A 16,975-nucleotide genomic window follows, 5' to 3' on the forward strand; every position below is an offset into this window, starting at 1 on the left:
GGAAAGAGAAGAAAAGAAAGAGATGGAGATGTGTTTCCAAGGTAAGTCCAAAAACTAAGGATAATCCTCGGGGAGGCCTACTGGTAAGTAGGACTGTAGAAAATATATTTACTTTCTCTAACCTCTCACTGAGGTAGAGGACCCTATGTGGGGAGTGTGATACACAAGGCCAACATAGTTAACCTAACCTAACCCGTGGCTTTTAGTAAATACAAGTTAAGTGGCAAAGCTTGAACCCTTATCAGGAACATAACTGTTCTAAATTCAAAACTATTGTTATAACAAAACATTAAACAACCAAGAGTATTTGAACTAATAACAAGACAGGACACTACAGTCTATAAGCAACCCCTGATCTTGTAATTGACAGACTATATTCGTGGGAACCTTATCAGTACACCACCTCATGAGGAAATACTTTTGCAATGGATAATTGGTGCCCATAGGCCATCACAGTATTTTAAAAGAGGGGGGTACCTGTCAGCACACAATAGGAGATAGAGATCCCCTCTCTGAACGGTATGTCATGTAGCATATCATAAATTAGGATAATGCGTACTAACTGGATTAACTTCTGTAGTTTAGTAGCGTCTTTCTCTCACGGTCTAGGCAAGTCGTGCATCTTGACAACGAGTAAGGGTACTGTATACCATCAGATTGCAGGCTATGATGCTCTAACAAGCCCCGCAGAGAGAAGGAGTAACTTGGATATCTATGTTCTGGTCAATGACTGTCATAAGTCATTCATTTATCACAGGTTATTGTAAACTGGAAGCGGCAATGGTCAGAAAATAACCAAAACATGGCTAAAGAGAAATAGCAGTGTTATTAGGTGGAAACCAAATGGTCATTGCCACCTAAACTCTCACAAGACCGTCTAGGTGTTGGTCATCTACACCACTGCTTTTGTTACTGTGGTATTAGACCAAAATACTACTTCTAATTTATATAGAGGCTCAAATGCTAATTACAAGGAGAATATTAACAAGCAGTGTCCAAACATTGAGGAGATACCCTAATAATGCAAGCATTTGTATACATTACGTGACAAACTTCCGGTCAATCCAACTTTCTCCGGTAGTCCTTAGAGAGAGGCCATGTCACATAATGTCATAGTCATAGTAATCCTCATGTTACATGGTAGTAAGTAATAACAGTCCAATTAGGATACGCACAAATGAGGGTAAAGTCACAGATCTGCTGCATATCAGCGCATATCAGGGTGATCTGGGATATTTGCGACAAAGGTTTCCTGTGGAGAAGATGAAATCCGAGCCCTCAGGCACACAAATGCTGGTGAGGAGGGGAGAAGGGGGGTGAGTCTGGGCTGCCAGCGTGTGTCTGAGGCTCTTCATCCTGAAGCCTCTGATCTGACCTTGTGGCTTGGTCGCCATCTTAGTTGTTTCCCGGTCTGGGGCAGTCTGCGAGTCTGTGGGGGAAATACTGGTGGAGACCTGATTTCCTGGCTGACCTACTTGGTCCCTTGGGTTTCTTGTACCTGTGCATGAAAAATTAATCAGGTTGTGAGCGGGTTCAAACTCTGAATAGTGTTAATAAGCTAGGGTCGACATGGAGCTCCAGTGAAAAGCTGTTCATACTAGCATTGCATAGCCATGCCCCTCCTTGCACTTGTTTTTTTTACTAACTTTTGAGTGGTGAATCTAAAAATGACCCCAGTTTTTTGCTATCACATCCAGTTTTTACGATACAGAGTGCCCTCCATTTTTGTCAAAAAATACAAATTTTAGATGCAATGAAAAAATAATGAAATAACTTGAATGTACTGCTTTTTTTAAATTTCTTTTGTTCATACAAAGGATTTATTGTTACTCTATGACATTTTTTTACAGTAAAACATTTGAAAATTAATTGGGTAAGCAGTTAAGGTAAAAATTTACGCTTTTAGCTTTTCCTGGAGTGTTCAGTGTTAGGACAATCTCGCCGGATGCTCCAACAATAGACAGCCATCATATGTCCATGATCTTCAAATCTTGGTGTAATTGTTCACCTTGCTCATCACTGACTGCACCAAGGTTTTCCGGTAAGTTAGAAAAATGGCTATGCAGAAAATGCACATTGATGCTCATACTGCAACCAAACATTTTGTAGCTCTCCAATAGTTTCTCCAATTTTGTGTAATTATTTGCTTGTGTGTTTCCAAGAAATTCCTTGACAATGGCTTTGAATGATAACCAAGCATTCTTTTCGACTTCTGATTTTGTCCTAATGAAATGTTCAACTTTAATGAGCTGCCAAATCTGTGGCTGCCGAATCAAACACACCGGCCTTTATTTTTTTAAATGACAGGCTAGGAAATGCCAAAATGAGGTACTTGAAACCCTCAGGTCTCCCTCAGTTGGCAAAGCTTTAATGAACTGCTTTATCAGACCAAGTGTCATGTGCAGAGGAAGGAATATAATTTTCTTTCTATCAACAAGTGGCTTGTGTAGAATGTTTGAATCACCTGGTTTTAGGGCAGATCTTGGAGGCCAATTCCTTTCCACCCAATGCCTCTCATGAGCTCTGCTGTCCCACATGCATAGATAACAGGGATACTTGGTGTATTCGCAATGCTGTACTAGAAGGAAGCATACCATTTTAGGTTCAACACAGATGACCCAATGTGTTGGTGATATTGCAACAACTCAATGACTCTCGTTATGTCTGCATATTCTTCACAAAGATAAACTGAATGGCCAATTGGGACTGACCCATATATATTGCCATTGTGAAGGAGGACACACTTTAAGCCCCGCTTTGAGCTATCGATGAATAGTCGTCATTCAGTTGGGTTATAGATTGGAATTTCCTATTCCTCCATTAAACCAGGTATGTTATGGATTATAGATTGGAATTTCCAATTCCTCCATTAAACCAGGTATGTTATGGCAATACACAAAGCCACTGTCAACTCTTCATCATTGTTGTCACCTAGTTCATCAACATAATCATGTTCTTCCAGAGAGGGTAGTGTAACAAAAAACGGCACTGGGATTTCATCTTAATAAGCCACTGGGCGTATAGCCGATGGTAGACTATAATACTCTGTTACATTTATTTTACTTGTTACATACTGAAGTTTTCACTATACAAAAGTAACAGTCACTAAAATGATCTCCTGGCTCTTGCCAAACCATAGGTATACCAAATGGCATCTTATCACGTGTTCCCTTTGTCCACATCCATAAACCTTTGACACATTGTTTGCACACCTTATGAGGGGCCCAAGACTTATCTTGATCACCAAGTTTAACTTTGAAATATGCCAGACAGGATCTAAAAGAAAGGAAATACGTTCGTGGAAAAATACATATACTTATTTAATACGTAGAGCAGCGCACAACCTCTTACCACACTGTCTTGCATGTACATAGCCTATACAAATTCACGCTTGTAAGGAACTTACCTGTACAGCAAGCCTGCGGCGTCCCTGGGGATCACAGCCGCAGAGGGAGACGCCGCTGCAGCAGGCAGCATGGCCGAGGCTGCTGCCATGCTTGCAGCGTGTCTCTCCCTCCAGGTTCCATTCTAGCCGAACTACTGTTCGGCCAGGCATCATCCCCAGCATCCCTATGGACGTGAGCAGGGAAAGTTTTGTTCTCAGCACTCCTGTGGATATGCAAAGTAGGGCACGTCCCAGGGGTGCTGTGGGATAAGGTGCGCGCGCCTCTTGTACCCCCTGGGGACGTGGCACTCGGCTGCAGGGGTTTCAGTTATCCTCCAATGAAATAGCGCCAGGTGGCGCAAGGTCATTGGGCACTCTGGTCATTTAAGGAGAACCTGTCCTGAACACTATTGCCTGCTATAAGCCTCTGTGTGTACAGTGTGCTTGGGTGCGCTCTCTGTGTTGATTTTTATTAACCTGTTGTCGTTACCAATAGAAACTCGGTCTGATACCTGATTCTGCCTGAACTCTGCCTGCCCTGACCTTGGATCGTTTGTTACCACTCTTGCCTGCTGCCTGCCCTGACCTCGGATTGTTCCTGACCTCCCTCTGCTTTACCCTTCTTTACCCTGTACCACGCCTATTGGACTGACCATCTCTGAACAACCCCGTCTTGTTTTATGCCAACAATAAAGCTTGATAAAAGAATTCTTGGACTTGGCTGTGGTTTGTGACCCAGGCGCATTACAGTATAGCGGGCCACTCATACACCACCCAGCCCTAATGGAGGAAATCCAGCGAGGCCTACAGGAGCGAGGCCTATTGGAGTGGTCATCTCCCTCCTAAAAGGTGAGCCGCAGAGATGGGCATTCAATTTGCCTCTAGATGATCCTACATTCAGTTCTGTCACTGACTTCTTTGCTGTTATGGGGGGTGATTTATGATGACCAAGACCTGACCTGAGATAAACTAAGAATACCTAACTCAGGGGAGACGTCCCGTGGAAGAATAGTAGCTCTCTTCCATCCCTTCCTTCAAGGCCTCAGCGATCAAGTCAAAGACCTGCTGTTGGGTGTCTCTTCTCCATCTACCCTGGATCTTGTGATACAGCCTTCCGTAGAACCAGGAGTCGTTCGCCTCCTCAGTTGAAACCTATACCTCTGATGAATACTTCCAGCGCCACACCACCTGCAAAGTTTCCATCTTCTTTGCCTCACCTGGGGGAACCCATGGAGATTGGTTCATCCAAACTCGCCCTCGACGAGCGCAGTCGGCGTTTGCAAGGTGGACTCTGTCTTTACTATGGCGATCCCGGTCACAGGGCAAGGACCTGCCCTCGCAAAGGACCTGAAAGGTTCCAGTGTATCGGGGGTGCAGAAGGGAGTCTCTCAGACCCATTGGCCTGGTCTACTCGACGTATCCTGGTTCCGGCTACCATATCCTGGGACGGGAAGTCCCGCCAAGTCATAGCCTTTCTTGACTCCGGGGCATATGGTAACCTACTGGACCAAGATGTTGCCTCTGAACTGGGAATACCTGTCACCCCTCTTGGGCCTGAATTGTCCTTAGCCGCCATCGATGGCACCCCTCTTTAACAGGGTGTTACACCCTCTATTACCCCAGAAGTGCAATTACCAGTGGGGGCCTTATTGTGATCAGGATGGTAAAAAACCCCGATTTTAGGCCTTCCTTGGTTGAAATCCCATAACCCTATCATTATTGGGAGTCGGGTCAAATCATTCAGTGGGGGACCAAATATCAAGCTAGATGCCTTATTCCAGTAATGCCAGTACGGACCCTTGAGGTGTTAAAAAAACTGCCTTACCAGGAGTTTGCTGATGTCTTCTTCCCCCGGTCAGCTGACAATCTCCCACCTCATCATTCCTATGATTGCCCCACTGAGTTACTCCCGGGTACCATGCCCCTTAGGGGTCAATTGTTCAATCTCACCGAGATAATGGCCCAGAAAGAATACATTCAAGTAAAATTAGAGAAGGGCTTCATTCGGCCATCCCCTTCCCCTGCGGGTGCTGGCTTCTTTTTTGTGGAGAAGGATGGCGGGTTAAGACCCTGTATTTGTTACAGGGACCTAAACATGATTACTGTGAAAAATGGGTACCCTTTGCCCCTTATGGATGACCTGTTCTCCCAGGTCAATGGGGCCCAAATCTTTACCAGGCTAGATTTGAAGGGGGCCTACAACCTTATCCGCATTAGGAAGGGCGGTGAATGGAAGACTGCCTTTAACACCAGGGATGGTCATTTCGAATACTTAGTAATGCCCTTTGGTCTGTGTAATGCCCCAGCAGTCTTCCAGAAATTTGTGAATGATGTATTCCGAGAATGTCTGGATAAATTTGTGATTGTGTATCTTGATGATATTTTGATTTATTCATCTGATCTTCTCCTCCACAGAGCACAAGTACGCCAGGTCCTCCAGAAGCTCTGAGAAAACTGCCTCTATGCAAAATTGGAGAAGTGCGTCTTCGAGGTACGTGAGGTTGCTTTTTTAGGGTATATTCTGTCAGATCAAGGGTTGGCCATGGATCCAACCAAGGTCTCAGCAGTTCTGGAATGGCCGCAACCTACTGACCTCAAGGGCCTTCAGTGCTTTTTAGGTTTTGCAAATTTTTATAGGAAGTTCATACAAAACTTCTCATCTATTCTCCACCCTCTGACGAACCTCACTAGGAAAGGGGCGGATTCCTCAAGGTGGACTCCGGAAACTTGCGAAGCCTTCAAAGCGCTGAAAAGGGCTTTCTGAAGTGCACCCATATTGGTGCATCCAGTACCCACTCTCCCATTTAATTTGGATTGCACCCCTGTGCCTTCTTCTCCCGTAAGTTCTCTGCAGCGGAGAGCAATAATGACGTGGGAAACTGGGAGCTTCTGGCCGCCAGGGAAGCCCGTTGGGCCCTGTTTTTTACAAGGTTCAATTTCAAATTACCTACAAGCCAGGTTCAATAAACGCGAAGGCTGATGCCTTGTCCCCTTGTTTCCCAGAGGCAGCTTCCCTTCCGGATCCATGCCCTAGCCCCATTTTGTGCCTCCAATGTTTGGTGTCAGTCATACAGACCCCAGTGTTATTAGAGAATCTGATGAACCTCTTAGCCCCCCACCAGACCGACTACCCCCCTGCAAAACCTGAAGGGCGGCTTTGTGTTCCCCTCCATCTTCGCCTGAAGGTTATCCAACAGCTACATGATTCTAAGACTGCTGGCCACCCAGGAATTAAGAAATCCCCGGATTTAGTAAAACGACACGTTTGGTGGCCTCACATGTCAGTGAATGTCGAATCCTATGTTTGTGCATGGCCAGTTTGTGCTCGGAGTAAGTCCTCCCGTAACGCTGCTTCCGGCACTCTGCTTCCTCTGCCCATTCCTGCTGCTCCATGGACCCACATATCCTTGGACTTCATCACGGACTGATGACAACTGGGCATCGAGCTCTCCTTTTGGTCAGGGTTCCACCCCAAGACGAATGGCCAGACCGAACGAACCAACCAGTCATTGTAACAATATCTCCGGAGCTTTGTATCTGGTTGCCGGGAGAGATGGGCTGACTATCTCCCCTTTGCGGAGGTGGCATATAACAACGCAGAGCACTCCTCTACCAGGATCTCTCTGTTTATGTGTGTCGGGGGTCGGAGTCCTCTCTGTCAGGTCCACCCTCTGATCTTCCTGTTCTTAACGATTGGGTAGAACATTCCCAATCTGTTTGGAACCAGGTCCAAAGTAATCTCAAAGAGGCAGTAGCCCAGCAGAAGAGGTTTGCAGATCGCCATAGATCCCCTGAGCCCCAGTTCTAACCGGGTGATCTGGTTTGGGTGTCTACCCGCAATATTCCCATCCGCCAACCCCCAGGCAAGCTGGGACCCAAATTTATCGGCCCGTTCCCAATATTGGAAAAGATTAATTAGAGTGACCTATAGAGTCAAGCCTCCCAGTTCCTTGAGGGAGGTAGACCAGAGGAGAGATGCTGGGTGCTGACCTTTAAGGAGAAACCTGTCCTGAACACCATTGCCTCTGTGTGTACAGTGTGCTTGGGTGCGTTCTCTGTGTTGATTTATATTAACCCGTTGTCATTACCAATAGCAACTCAGTCTGATACCTGATTCTGCCTGAACTCTGCCTGCCCTGACCTTGGATCGTTTGTGACCACTCTTGCCTGCTGCCTGCCCTGACCTCGGATTGTTCCTGACCTGCCTCTGATTTACCCTTCTGTACCACGCCTATCGGACTGACCATTTCTGAACAACCCTTGTCTTGTTTTATGCCAACAATAAAGCTTGATAAAAAGATTCTTGGACTTGGTTTGTGTGCCCAGGCACATTACAACGCTACAGTAATTGTATTCTTATAAGCAGTAGAGAAAAAACCTGACTTGATAGAAGACAACTAACTGCACTTTCAGAATTGGCATACCTATTTTAGTGCATACCTATTTAAGCTTAAAAATTTAAATTAACAAAAAATTTGTTCAAAATTGTTCCCCAGTGGTATACATGAATTTACAATTAAGTTAGACTTTGATTTTGTATTATAATTGTTGATTACGCCATATAATCGTTGTTTTGATGACATTCAGAGATTTTTCGTTACCTGTTTGTAGTACATTGTGACTATTTTCTAACTATTATGTTTTCCTTTATATGTCTAATATTACTAGCATTTATACTGTTTTCCCCTACAATCCCGAGGAAGCCGAAACCGTTGAAACTCAACCAGATTCGGGATTTAGTTCAATTTTACACTGTACATTGTATCAATTTTGGCAGTTGGCCTTTGTCTAGTACTAACATAAATTATATATTTCAGTCTTATCCCGATGCGTTTAGCACATTTGCTTCCTCAAGGGATATTGAGACCAAGGTTTCCTGTGTTGAGGTGAACATAATAATCATACTACCATGTTTCCCCGATGATAAGGCATCCCCATCAAAAAAGCCACCCCCCGATTTTTGCTCAAAACATTAAAATAAAGCACCCCCCGCAAATAAGACACCCACCGATACCTGCTACTGTGTGCCTCTGTGTGCAATCCTCAGTGCTGGCTGCAGTGCAGAGCGAAACTGAAAGTGACTTCAAAGGCCTGCACGCGCGCCCGCGACTCCGCGCCAGGAATCACAAGCAAGCTGCAGATCCCTGCCCTAACGGAGTCTGTTACCTGGCCGTAGAACCAAAAAAAAAGCACATTGTGATCAGAAGTGACATTGAATGGCACATAGTGATCAGAAGGGGACAATGAATGGCACATGAGTGATCAGAAGGGGACAATGAATGGCACATAGTGATCAGAAGGGGACAATGAATGGCACATAGTGATCAGAAGGGACAATGAATGGCACATAGTGATCAGAAGGGGACAATTGGCATTTCAAAAAATATAAGACAGTGCCTTATCATCGGGGAAACAGGGTATCTGTATGATTCAAAATGCATCAGTATAAGGCCGTAATATATTATTTATGTTTAATCCAAAATTGAATGGTCCTGAAATTGAGCTGTATTCAAATTTTCTGTATGTAAGAAGCTCAAATTGAATTGCTGTTTATGTAATCAACGATATCTCTATGATTATAACCGTTATTTTATAGCAATCTCTTGTTTTAACTTTATGTGTACTAATTGGAATAAATTAGTTTATGATCTTAACAGTATCAAATGCCATAAAAAGCCACTTTTCCTTTTCTCCTAATATCTATTACATGGGTGAGATGTTAAACTCAATAGTGAGGTGATAGCAATTAATTAGCGCACACCTGCTCCCTGTTCTGTGCACATCTACAGTCTACAGTTTAAATCTGTAATGCTTGATGTTTTTTTTGTGTAAGTGCTACATTCAAGTGTTACATTCTACTAATTCACAAATGTGCTTCATTTATAGTTACATTTGTTGCACTTGTTGTTTTGATACTTTTTCTTTTGGTTGCAACACTGCAAACTATATTCTATCAAGCTGGATATATACTCAGTAGCACTTTCTAATATGTCATCACACTATAGTGTAAAAAAATAAAGTGAACAACCATTTGACCTGATTAAAATTTCATTCTAGCTTGGCTTTAGAGAAATATAATAAATGTATTAAAGAACATTTAGTGATTTCACTTGTGTGTGTATGTCAAAATACATTTAAATGTACATAAATACATATGCATTTTCATACTAATATTTTCGTACTATTTTTCCTGGACTGGTTTGTGTGTGTGTGTGTGTGGGGGGGGGGTTAATCAAGTTAGTTTGCTTGGATGCCTTGATGTGATTTTTTTGTAATCCTCATTATTGTTAGTTTCATCTGTTGCTGCAATGTTTTTTGTGTCAAGTATTGAGTACAAATTGTATGCATGGTTTCCACTCGAAAGTGCTACTTGATCTCCCTTGTTGGCTTTGCCCCATTGTTACATATTGGTAATTGAATGTATTATATACAAAGTCCTTTTCTGAATAAATTGTCATGGTTTTTATTTCCTTGTTTTTTTTTTAATAGTCATTTGCACTAATGTTGATTTGCTGCCACACAACTCCTCTGTTCATTTGTGGTAGTGTTATGGGTTGGTTGTCATTGTGCTGTGCTGCCTGATCTTGAGACTATTGTATACAGGCACACGTACACTTGATGTCCAAACTGGTTGTCAATTAGCTGTCCAGCTGAGCTGCATACTCATTCTAACACAGCTGATGGTGATGTAAGGAGGTTTAGGTTGCCAAGCACAACATCAAACCACAATTTTGGACAAACCCACAAGCAGGGTCACGCATTTTTGGGAAATGAGCAGATGTTGTGTTGTTGCTTACCTTAATGCTCATTATAAACTGGAGTGTATGCATTATTATCCACCCCGATTCACACTCAGGATTACTGCTAGGGGGGGTTAAATCAGAATGGGAATACGCTTTAAACAACTGTTCATAATCTTTGATGCATATAATAATCAATTAATATAAGAATGAAATAATTATGTTGAACCAGAAACTGTCTGAGATATACTCCCAGAATACAGAAACAATAGACTCATCCCCATTTAAGGAAGATATAGCTCCCTAAAAACATATTTAGAAAAATTTAATACAGACATCTTTAATAAAAAAGGAAAAAGGAAACTAAAAGGGATTTTTAGGCAATATTTCATGTATTGAGCAATGAGCTTCAAACTGTAACAGTAACAGGCATAGTAGTTTGTTTGGAACCTTAGTAATTCCAGTCCAAAACACTTATCAATGGTACCTTTACTAGATATTCATCACCTACTGCGGAGAGGCGATTGATAAGTTAAACGCTTGCAGAATTTTTTCACCCGACGCCTGTGCTCTTTAATTTATGCAATCTAGGTACATTCATGAAATACAAAATATTTTAAGTCTAATGTAACAGTATTGTTTGTAGCAACTTTAACTTACAGTGTTACGAAAAGCAAAAAGAGACATACCATAATATATTATAAACCAAAATACTGACATTTTGTCATGTTCTAAAACATACAATATTTCAACCCATATGTATCAGATATCCTGCAGAGTGTCAACCATTTATGCAGCACAAAACGTTAGTAATATAAAAGGATAACTTACATTGTCCAAGATTTATATTGTTATGAGGTCAGTAGGTGATATTGACTTGGAGCAGTGGTATCAATAAATAAATAATATATTAATATATATAATAAATAAATAAATATGTATAATAAATAAAATAATATATAATAAATAAATAAATATGTCATATATTAATTGCTGTATTCCTATAACATATGTTAAAGTACTAAAACTGGAAAAAAAAAATTTTTTATTTATTCCAGGAGGAATTCCAAAGAAGAAATAAAAAAAAGAGGGAAGTTTTTTTTTTCCATCAATGCCCACCCATCAGATGTGGTGATTTTTGCAGGGTATTGTCAGATAAAATGGAATCTATAATGGAAAGTAATCAATCAACTGTTTGTAAAATTGTAGTTCTGTTAAATTGGGGTTAGAAACTCCCCTAAGTCTATGGGAGTAGATGGCAAGGGTTATAATCAATATAAGAAGAAGTATGTAGGGGACTACCTTTTTCTATCTGCTAGCTGAGTTGTAACTTTAGAAAATGCAAATAAAGTTGTTGAAGTGTTTCCTGCCCCTGATAGTGGCCTTAGAAACCCCACCAGGATATAAGGAAATGCAGGAAATACAGGGGCAGAGATGAGAACATGTGCTCAGCCATGGTAGGTGCCTGCATCCCTTCCAGAACACACTGAATGCTGTGTCTGTGTGTAGTGCAGTATTATATTATTACGCTCTGTATTAACTGGGTATATGTGATGTCTGAGATGATGATGTGAGATCACTTTGGGAAATCCCTACTGTCAGTATATCAGCTACATACACAAATATATATTTGCTCTGCCCTTTCAGTTATCTTTGCTGATCTGCACCCTCTGTCTAGTTACATCTAGCATACGTTATGCATCCGATGGCCCACAGGTAGCAGAGGTAAGGTTTAATTGGCAGATTAGTGTGATTACTAGGGACTAGTAAGTGGTATTGCAGATAGATTGTTCCTGAACTCCAGAGACTTTGCCTGCATCCCTGCAATCCAGGGTCACAGCATACACAGCCCAATTGACGGTTGGAGGATCTCCTTGCTGCTGTTTTCATGATTAAATCATCAGGACATCTTTGCTACAATCAATTACAGAGGCCTCTGCAACTTATCCTGACACTGATCATAACTGGAGGTATTTGTGGTTATAGACTGTATATATACCCTGGTATATCTATGCACAATTCTCCTCAGGACTCTTTCTATGTGTACTCATTGATGTTTATTGATTGTAAATATTGTTATTACTGTTTTGAGATATAAAGCTTACAAATATTCCAATCTGTGTGTTCATTTAGCTGCAATGGTAAATGTTGTATGCTGGGTGTAGTGGTTCCTCGGGTGCTGTTTTATTTTACTGTTATTAATTCTGGTTAATGTCCCAGGAAGGGAGCCCCTCTGCTGAAAGAGACTCTGTCCTGGGTGGAGGCCCTGCCAACTTTATTATTATCCTCACTCTTCCACATAGCGAAGGCCCGGGATCCTCTCTGTTATCCACAGGTTAGCGCCATAGCCTGGTTTGTGAGGGTCATTTACATTACTCCCCCCATAACAGGGCTACAAGTACATACCTTATACCTGCTAGTGTCACCAGAAATGCTGTCCAGGGAGCTGCAGGTTCCTCTTAGTTGAAATGAACGCGCTGCAGGGAATCAGAGGCTCCACCTTAAAACCATGAGGAATGTGGCGTCCCCGGGTTCCCCGTGACATCATGACGTAGCAGGGCTAAGGAAAGCCCTGCCCGTGGTCCTTGTAATGTTTTCTTCCAAGCCCCGTGTGCGTCACAGTGATGCATCAAATGACTCCCACAAGAGAGGGGAGGGAGCGGACATGTTCAGCTCCCATTTGTTGGCTGCCACACATATCCAAAGCTTCTGTGAAGCAGCAATAGATCTGTGAAGAGTCCAGCATATTAGAATGTTGCACCTATGGAGAGAGAGAAGAGCCAGGGGCAATCTGGCTCCCCTTGGGTTGCATCGGGACAATGGTCTGGATGCTCCTGTCCCCATAAGCCGGTAGGTGGGAGGTATGCTGAATGAATGAAGGGATGACCCGGGGCACAGGAAGTAGAAAAATATTAGCTGTAGATAAATAGAAAATCGCTCTATATTGGGAATATAAGCATGATAATCTTATGTCTACTTATAAAAGATGCATTATAGCTCATACATAGAAGTGTGAAAAGAAAAAAAAAGAAGTGAAACAATCTTACATAGATATTTTACTGATCAGTGTCTACTGATTATGGCATAACATTAATTACAGTATGAAAGTAGTACTAATAACAATGAAACAAAACAGTAAATATATATTAATTACAGTATGCAAGTAGTGCTAATATCAATAAAACAAACAGTAATCATACTAATTAAAGAATAAAGAGTTGCATGAACTTATTTCAGTATCATTCCAGTATGGGTATTTTAGCCAAATACTGGACTAAACAATGGACAAAACGATACTAGCAATAAAGAGTAATTATTGACACAACATACAGTATATACATAATCCTAAATGCTAACACAGCTAAATGCTAAGACAGCAGTAATTATGTTCTGTATCTTAAAACATATTATAGTGGATTACCAGTGGGTGGTATGTTAGTGGCGCCATTGACACTCCAACTTACCTTTGGAATAAAAATCAGGTGATGCCAACTTTTTATAGCCTACCTAAAATACACAAACATTCCTTAAACCCTACAGGGCGTCCCATCGTCACTGGTATTGACTTTTTTTTTTTCAACGTCAGCAACCTTGTGGACACATTCTTAAGACCATTCGTACTAAATCTACTGTCCTACCTACGGGACACAATTCAATTATTGAAACCGTAGAGGGTCTGGAGGTGCCTCCCAACTCTATTCTAGTCACTATAGACATGGAAACCCCTTGTAATTGCATTCCCCACTCACTAGGCCTACATACTATGGAATCTATCATCAATACCAACAACCCCCTCCATCCAGCTTACAATGTGTTCATACTATCACTACTCTATTATATCCTTACCAAAAACATTTTTACCTACAACCACACTTACTACCTGCAAATCCAAGGAGTGGCGATGGGAACGAAATGTTGGACAATGTAAGTTATCCTCTTATATTACTAATTTTTTGTGATGCATAAATGGTTGGCACTCTGCAGGATATCTCATACGTATGGGTTAAAATAATATATGTTTTAGAACATGATAAAATGTCAGTATTTTGATTAATATTATGTTATATTATAGTATGTCTCTTTTTGCTTTTTATAACACTGTAGGTTAAATTGCTACAAAAAAATACTGTTACAGTAGACTAAAAATCTTCCCATATTTCATGAATGTACCTAGATTGCATATATTAAAGCGCACAGTCACCGCTGAGGAAGCCCAATGAGGGCGAAACGTGACGGGTGTACAAAGACAGCGAGCGTTTATTCTTGGACAACAATTTATATCTATGCAGTAGGTGAGGAATGTCTAGTAAAGGTACCATTGATAAGTGTTTTGAACTGGAATTACTAAGGTCCCAAACAAACTACTTTGCCTATTTATATTACTGTTTGAAGCTATTTGCTCAATACATGAAATACTGCCTAAAAACCCTTTCTTTTTCTCTTTTTCCATATTTATAACAGGGGTTGGCAATTATCCTATTGAAAGGAACTGTACATAACTGTCAATAGAAGTACCTCCACCAGTACTAGCATCCCATTGATGGATCTTCAATAAAAAAGAGAACAAATTCCAGAAGGACAAATGGGCATTCACAAAAAGAAAAGCCTACAAGTGTGAGTCCCAAAACATTAAACGTCCTTAAAACAACACAATCTTTTTTAGATCTTCATCCCCCCCCCCCGCTCCTATCTCCGAATATGATAAAAAGGCCCGATGGACACCTATGTCATCAAACCATCCCTGGAGAAAAAGAATTAGAGATTATAAATCTCTACTCTTACACCCTTACTCCAGATGAAAATTAACTCCTTAAACTTGGACTTTTTGTCCATTTTCAGACCTGAATTAATTCGAGCTAATCAAAGCCCTTAATCTTTTTGCTAAAAACCTAACACTAAAAGTACTGTTTGACAAAACACAAGCAAAAATCAACTCACCTTGTCCTCTGAGATCAGCAATTTCAACATGCAGGACTTTAAAAATCTAAAGATCCTACATAAAGTTATAGAGGAAAACAAGCAATTTGAACAACAGACGCAGTTAACTTTGGAGAGTGAAAAAGAACCCTCTGTTGCAATTCCGTTAAGACGTCCCAAATCCACCTTCTTTCTCCAAATGACCCATCAACTCCATATACAAACATTTCTTAACCTGGTCACACAAGATATTGAAAAATCAATGAAATAATGAAATCCAGGATTTAAATTATATTCAGACTACGCAAAGCCCTTATAAGTCTCAAATCAAACAAAAACATANCCCCCCCCGCTCCTATCTCCGAATATGATAAAAAGGCCCGATGGACACCTATGTCATCAAACCATCCCTGGAGAAAAAGAATTAGAGATTATAAATCTCTACTCTTACACCCTTACTCCAGATGAAAATTAACTCCTTAAACTTGGACTTTTTGTCCATTTTCAGACCTGAATTAATTCGAGCTAATCAAAGCCCTTAATCTTTTTGCTAAAAACCTAACACTAAAAGTACTGTTTGACAAAACACAAGCAAAAATCAACTCACCTTGTCCTCTGAGATCAGCAATTTCAACATGCAGGACTTTAAAAATCTAAAGATCCTACATAAAGTTATAGAGGAAAACAAGCAATTTGAACAACAGACGCAGTTAACTTTGGAGAGTGAAAAAGAACCCTCTGTTGCAATTCCGTTAAGACGTCCCAAATCCACCTTCTTTCTCCAAATGACCCATCAACTCCATATACAAACATTTCTTAACCTGGTCACACAAGATATTGAAAAATCAATGAAATAATGAAATCCAGGATTTAAATTATATTCAGACTACGCAAAGCCCTTATAAGTCTCAAATCAAACAAAAACATAATTATCAAACCATCTGACAAGGGTAAACCATCTGGTAAGGCAAAACTGTTCAGATCCACTGGACTTCAAAAAGGAATCCAAAGCCTTAAGAGACAGACTCCTCAAAAGAGGCTATAGTCGTAAACTTCTGAAAAAAGCCTATCAAAAGGCTCTCTGTTCTAACAGACAGAAACTGTTAATACAAAACAGGCACTCTACACCTGATAACTCAGGCTAGTCACTACCTTTAATAACACCAGGAAGTAAATCAAATCCTAAAAAAACACTGGCATGTATTATTAGGTGATCCCTGTACTTCGAAATATCTAGAAAAGTATTCCAATATCACTTATCGAAAATCTGAACAAGGCACCCATAGATGTGGACAATTCCTCCAATGTCCCTGGCTCAATGAACAAGCTAGTTTTATTCTCCCCAATAACCAAACACGTAAGATCAGACAAAATATCAATTGTTCATCAATGGGAACTGTTTACATAATCTTCTGCATATGCGGAAAATTTTATGCGGGAAAAACTAAGAGGTCACTCCATAAGCGAATGTATGAACATCTATACCTAATCAATTCAGGAAAAATGACCACACCAGTAAGTCACCATGTTGGTCTGGTCCACAATTTCAATAAAGTCATTTTTTTTTCAGTTTTAGAACAACTTCCCCCAAACACTAGAGGTGGTGATATCGATAAGACTCTTCTTAAGATGGAAACAAAATGGATTTATCAATTAAAAGCTACACACCCCCCAGGTCTAAATGACATGATTTCATTTAAATCATTCTTATAATTCCCTCAACAATATCATTAACTGTTCCCTATTACTTGCAGATTCCCATATATACAGAGGAAATACAAAAATGTTATTACTAAGGTTATTTGGACTATGCAATTATCTTTTTTATTAATAATGTCAATTCATCTTAATCTATGAAATAGTTACTTTTATTGATCAAAGTACTTTATCATAATATATATTGACTCCCCTTGGTGGTCTATGCCCTACGAGG

The 16,975-nt window shown here is 40.8% G+C and overlaps 1 protein-coding gene across 5 annotated transcripts in view; it reads left to right on the forward strand.

Annotated features, from left to right (window-relative positions):
• Positions 1-16,975, forward strand: part of LOC140342623 (cysteine-rich protein 2-like) — a 155,599-nt gene that overhangs the window by 70,847 nt on the left and 67,777 nt on the right. For 4 of the 5 annotated variants that reach the window (XM_072428882.1, XM_072428888.1, XM_072428884.1 and 1 more), the window contains one exon: positions 5,801-5,876. The exons of the other annotated variant lie outside the window; for it this stretch is intronic. In XM_072428882.1, the coding sequence (XP_072284983.1) occupies positions 5,801-5,876 (76 nt within the window). The remainder of the gene's footprint in view (positions 1-5,800; positions 5,877-16,975) is intronic. 5 annotated transcript variants of the gene reach the window in all.

The sequence above is a fragment of the Pyxicephalus adspersus genome, chromosome 12 (assembly GCF_032062135.1).
Source record: "Pyxicephalus adspersus chromosome 12, UCB_Pads_2.0, whole genome shotgun sequence".
Classification (NCBI taxonomy): domain Eukaryota; kingdom Metazoa; phylum Chordata; class Amphibia; order Anura; family Pyxicephalidae; genus Pyxicephalus; species Pyxicephalus adspersus.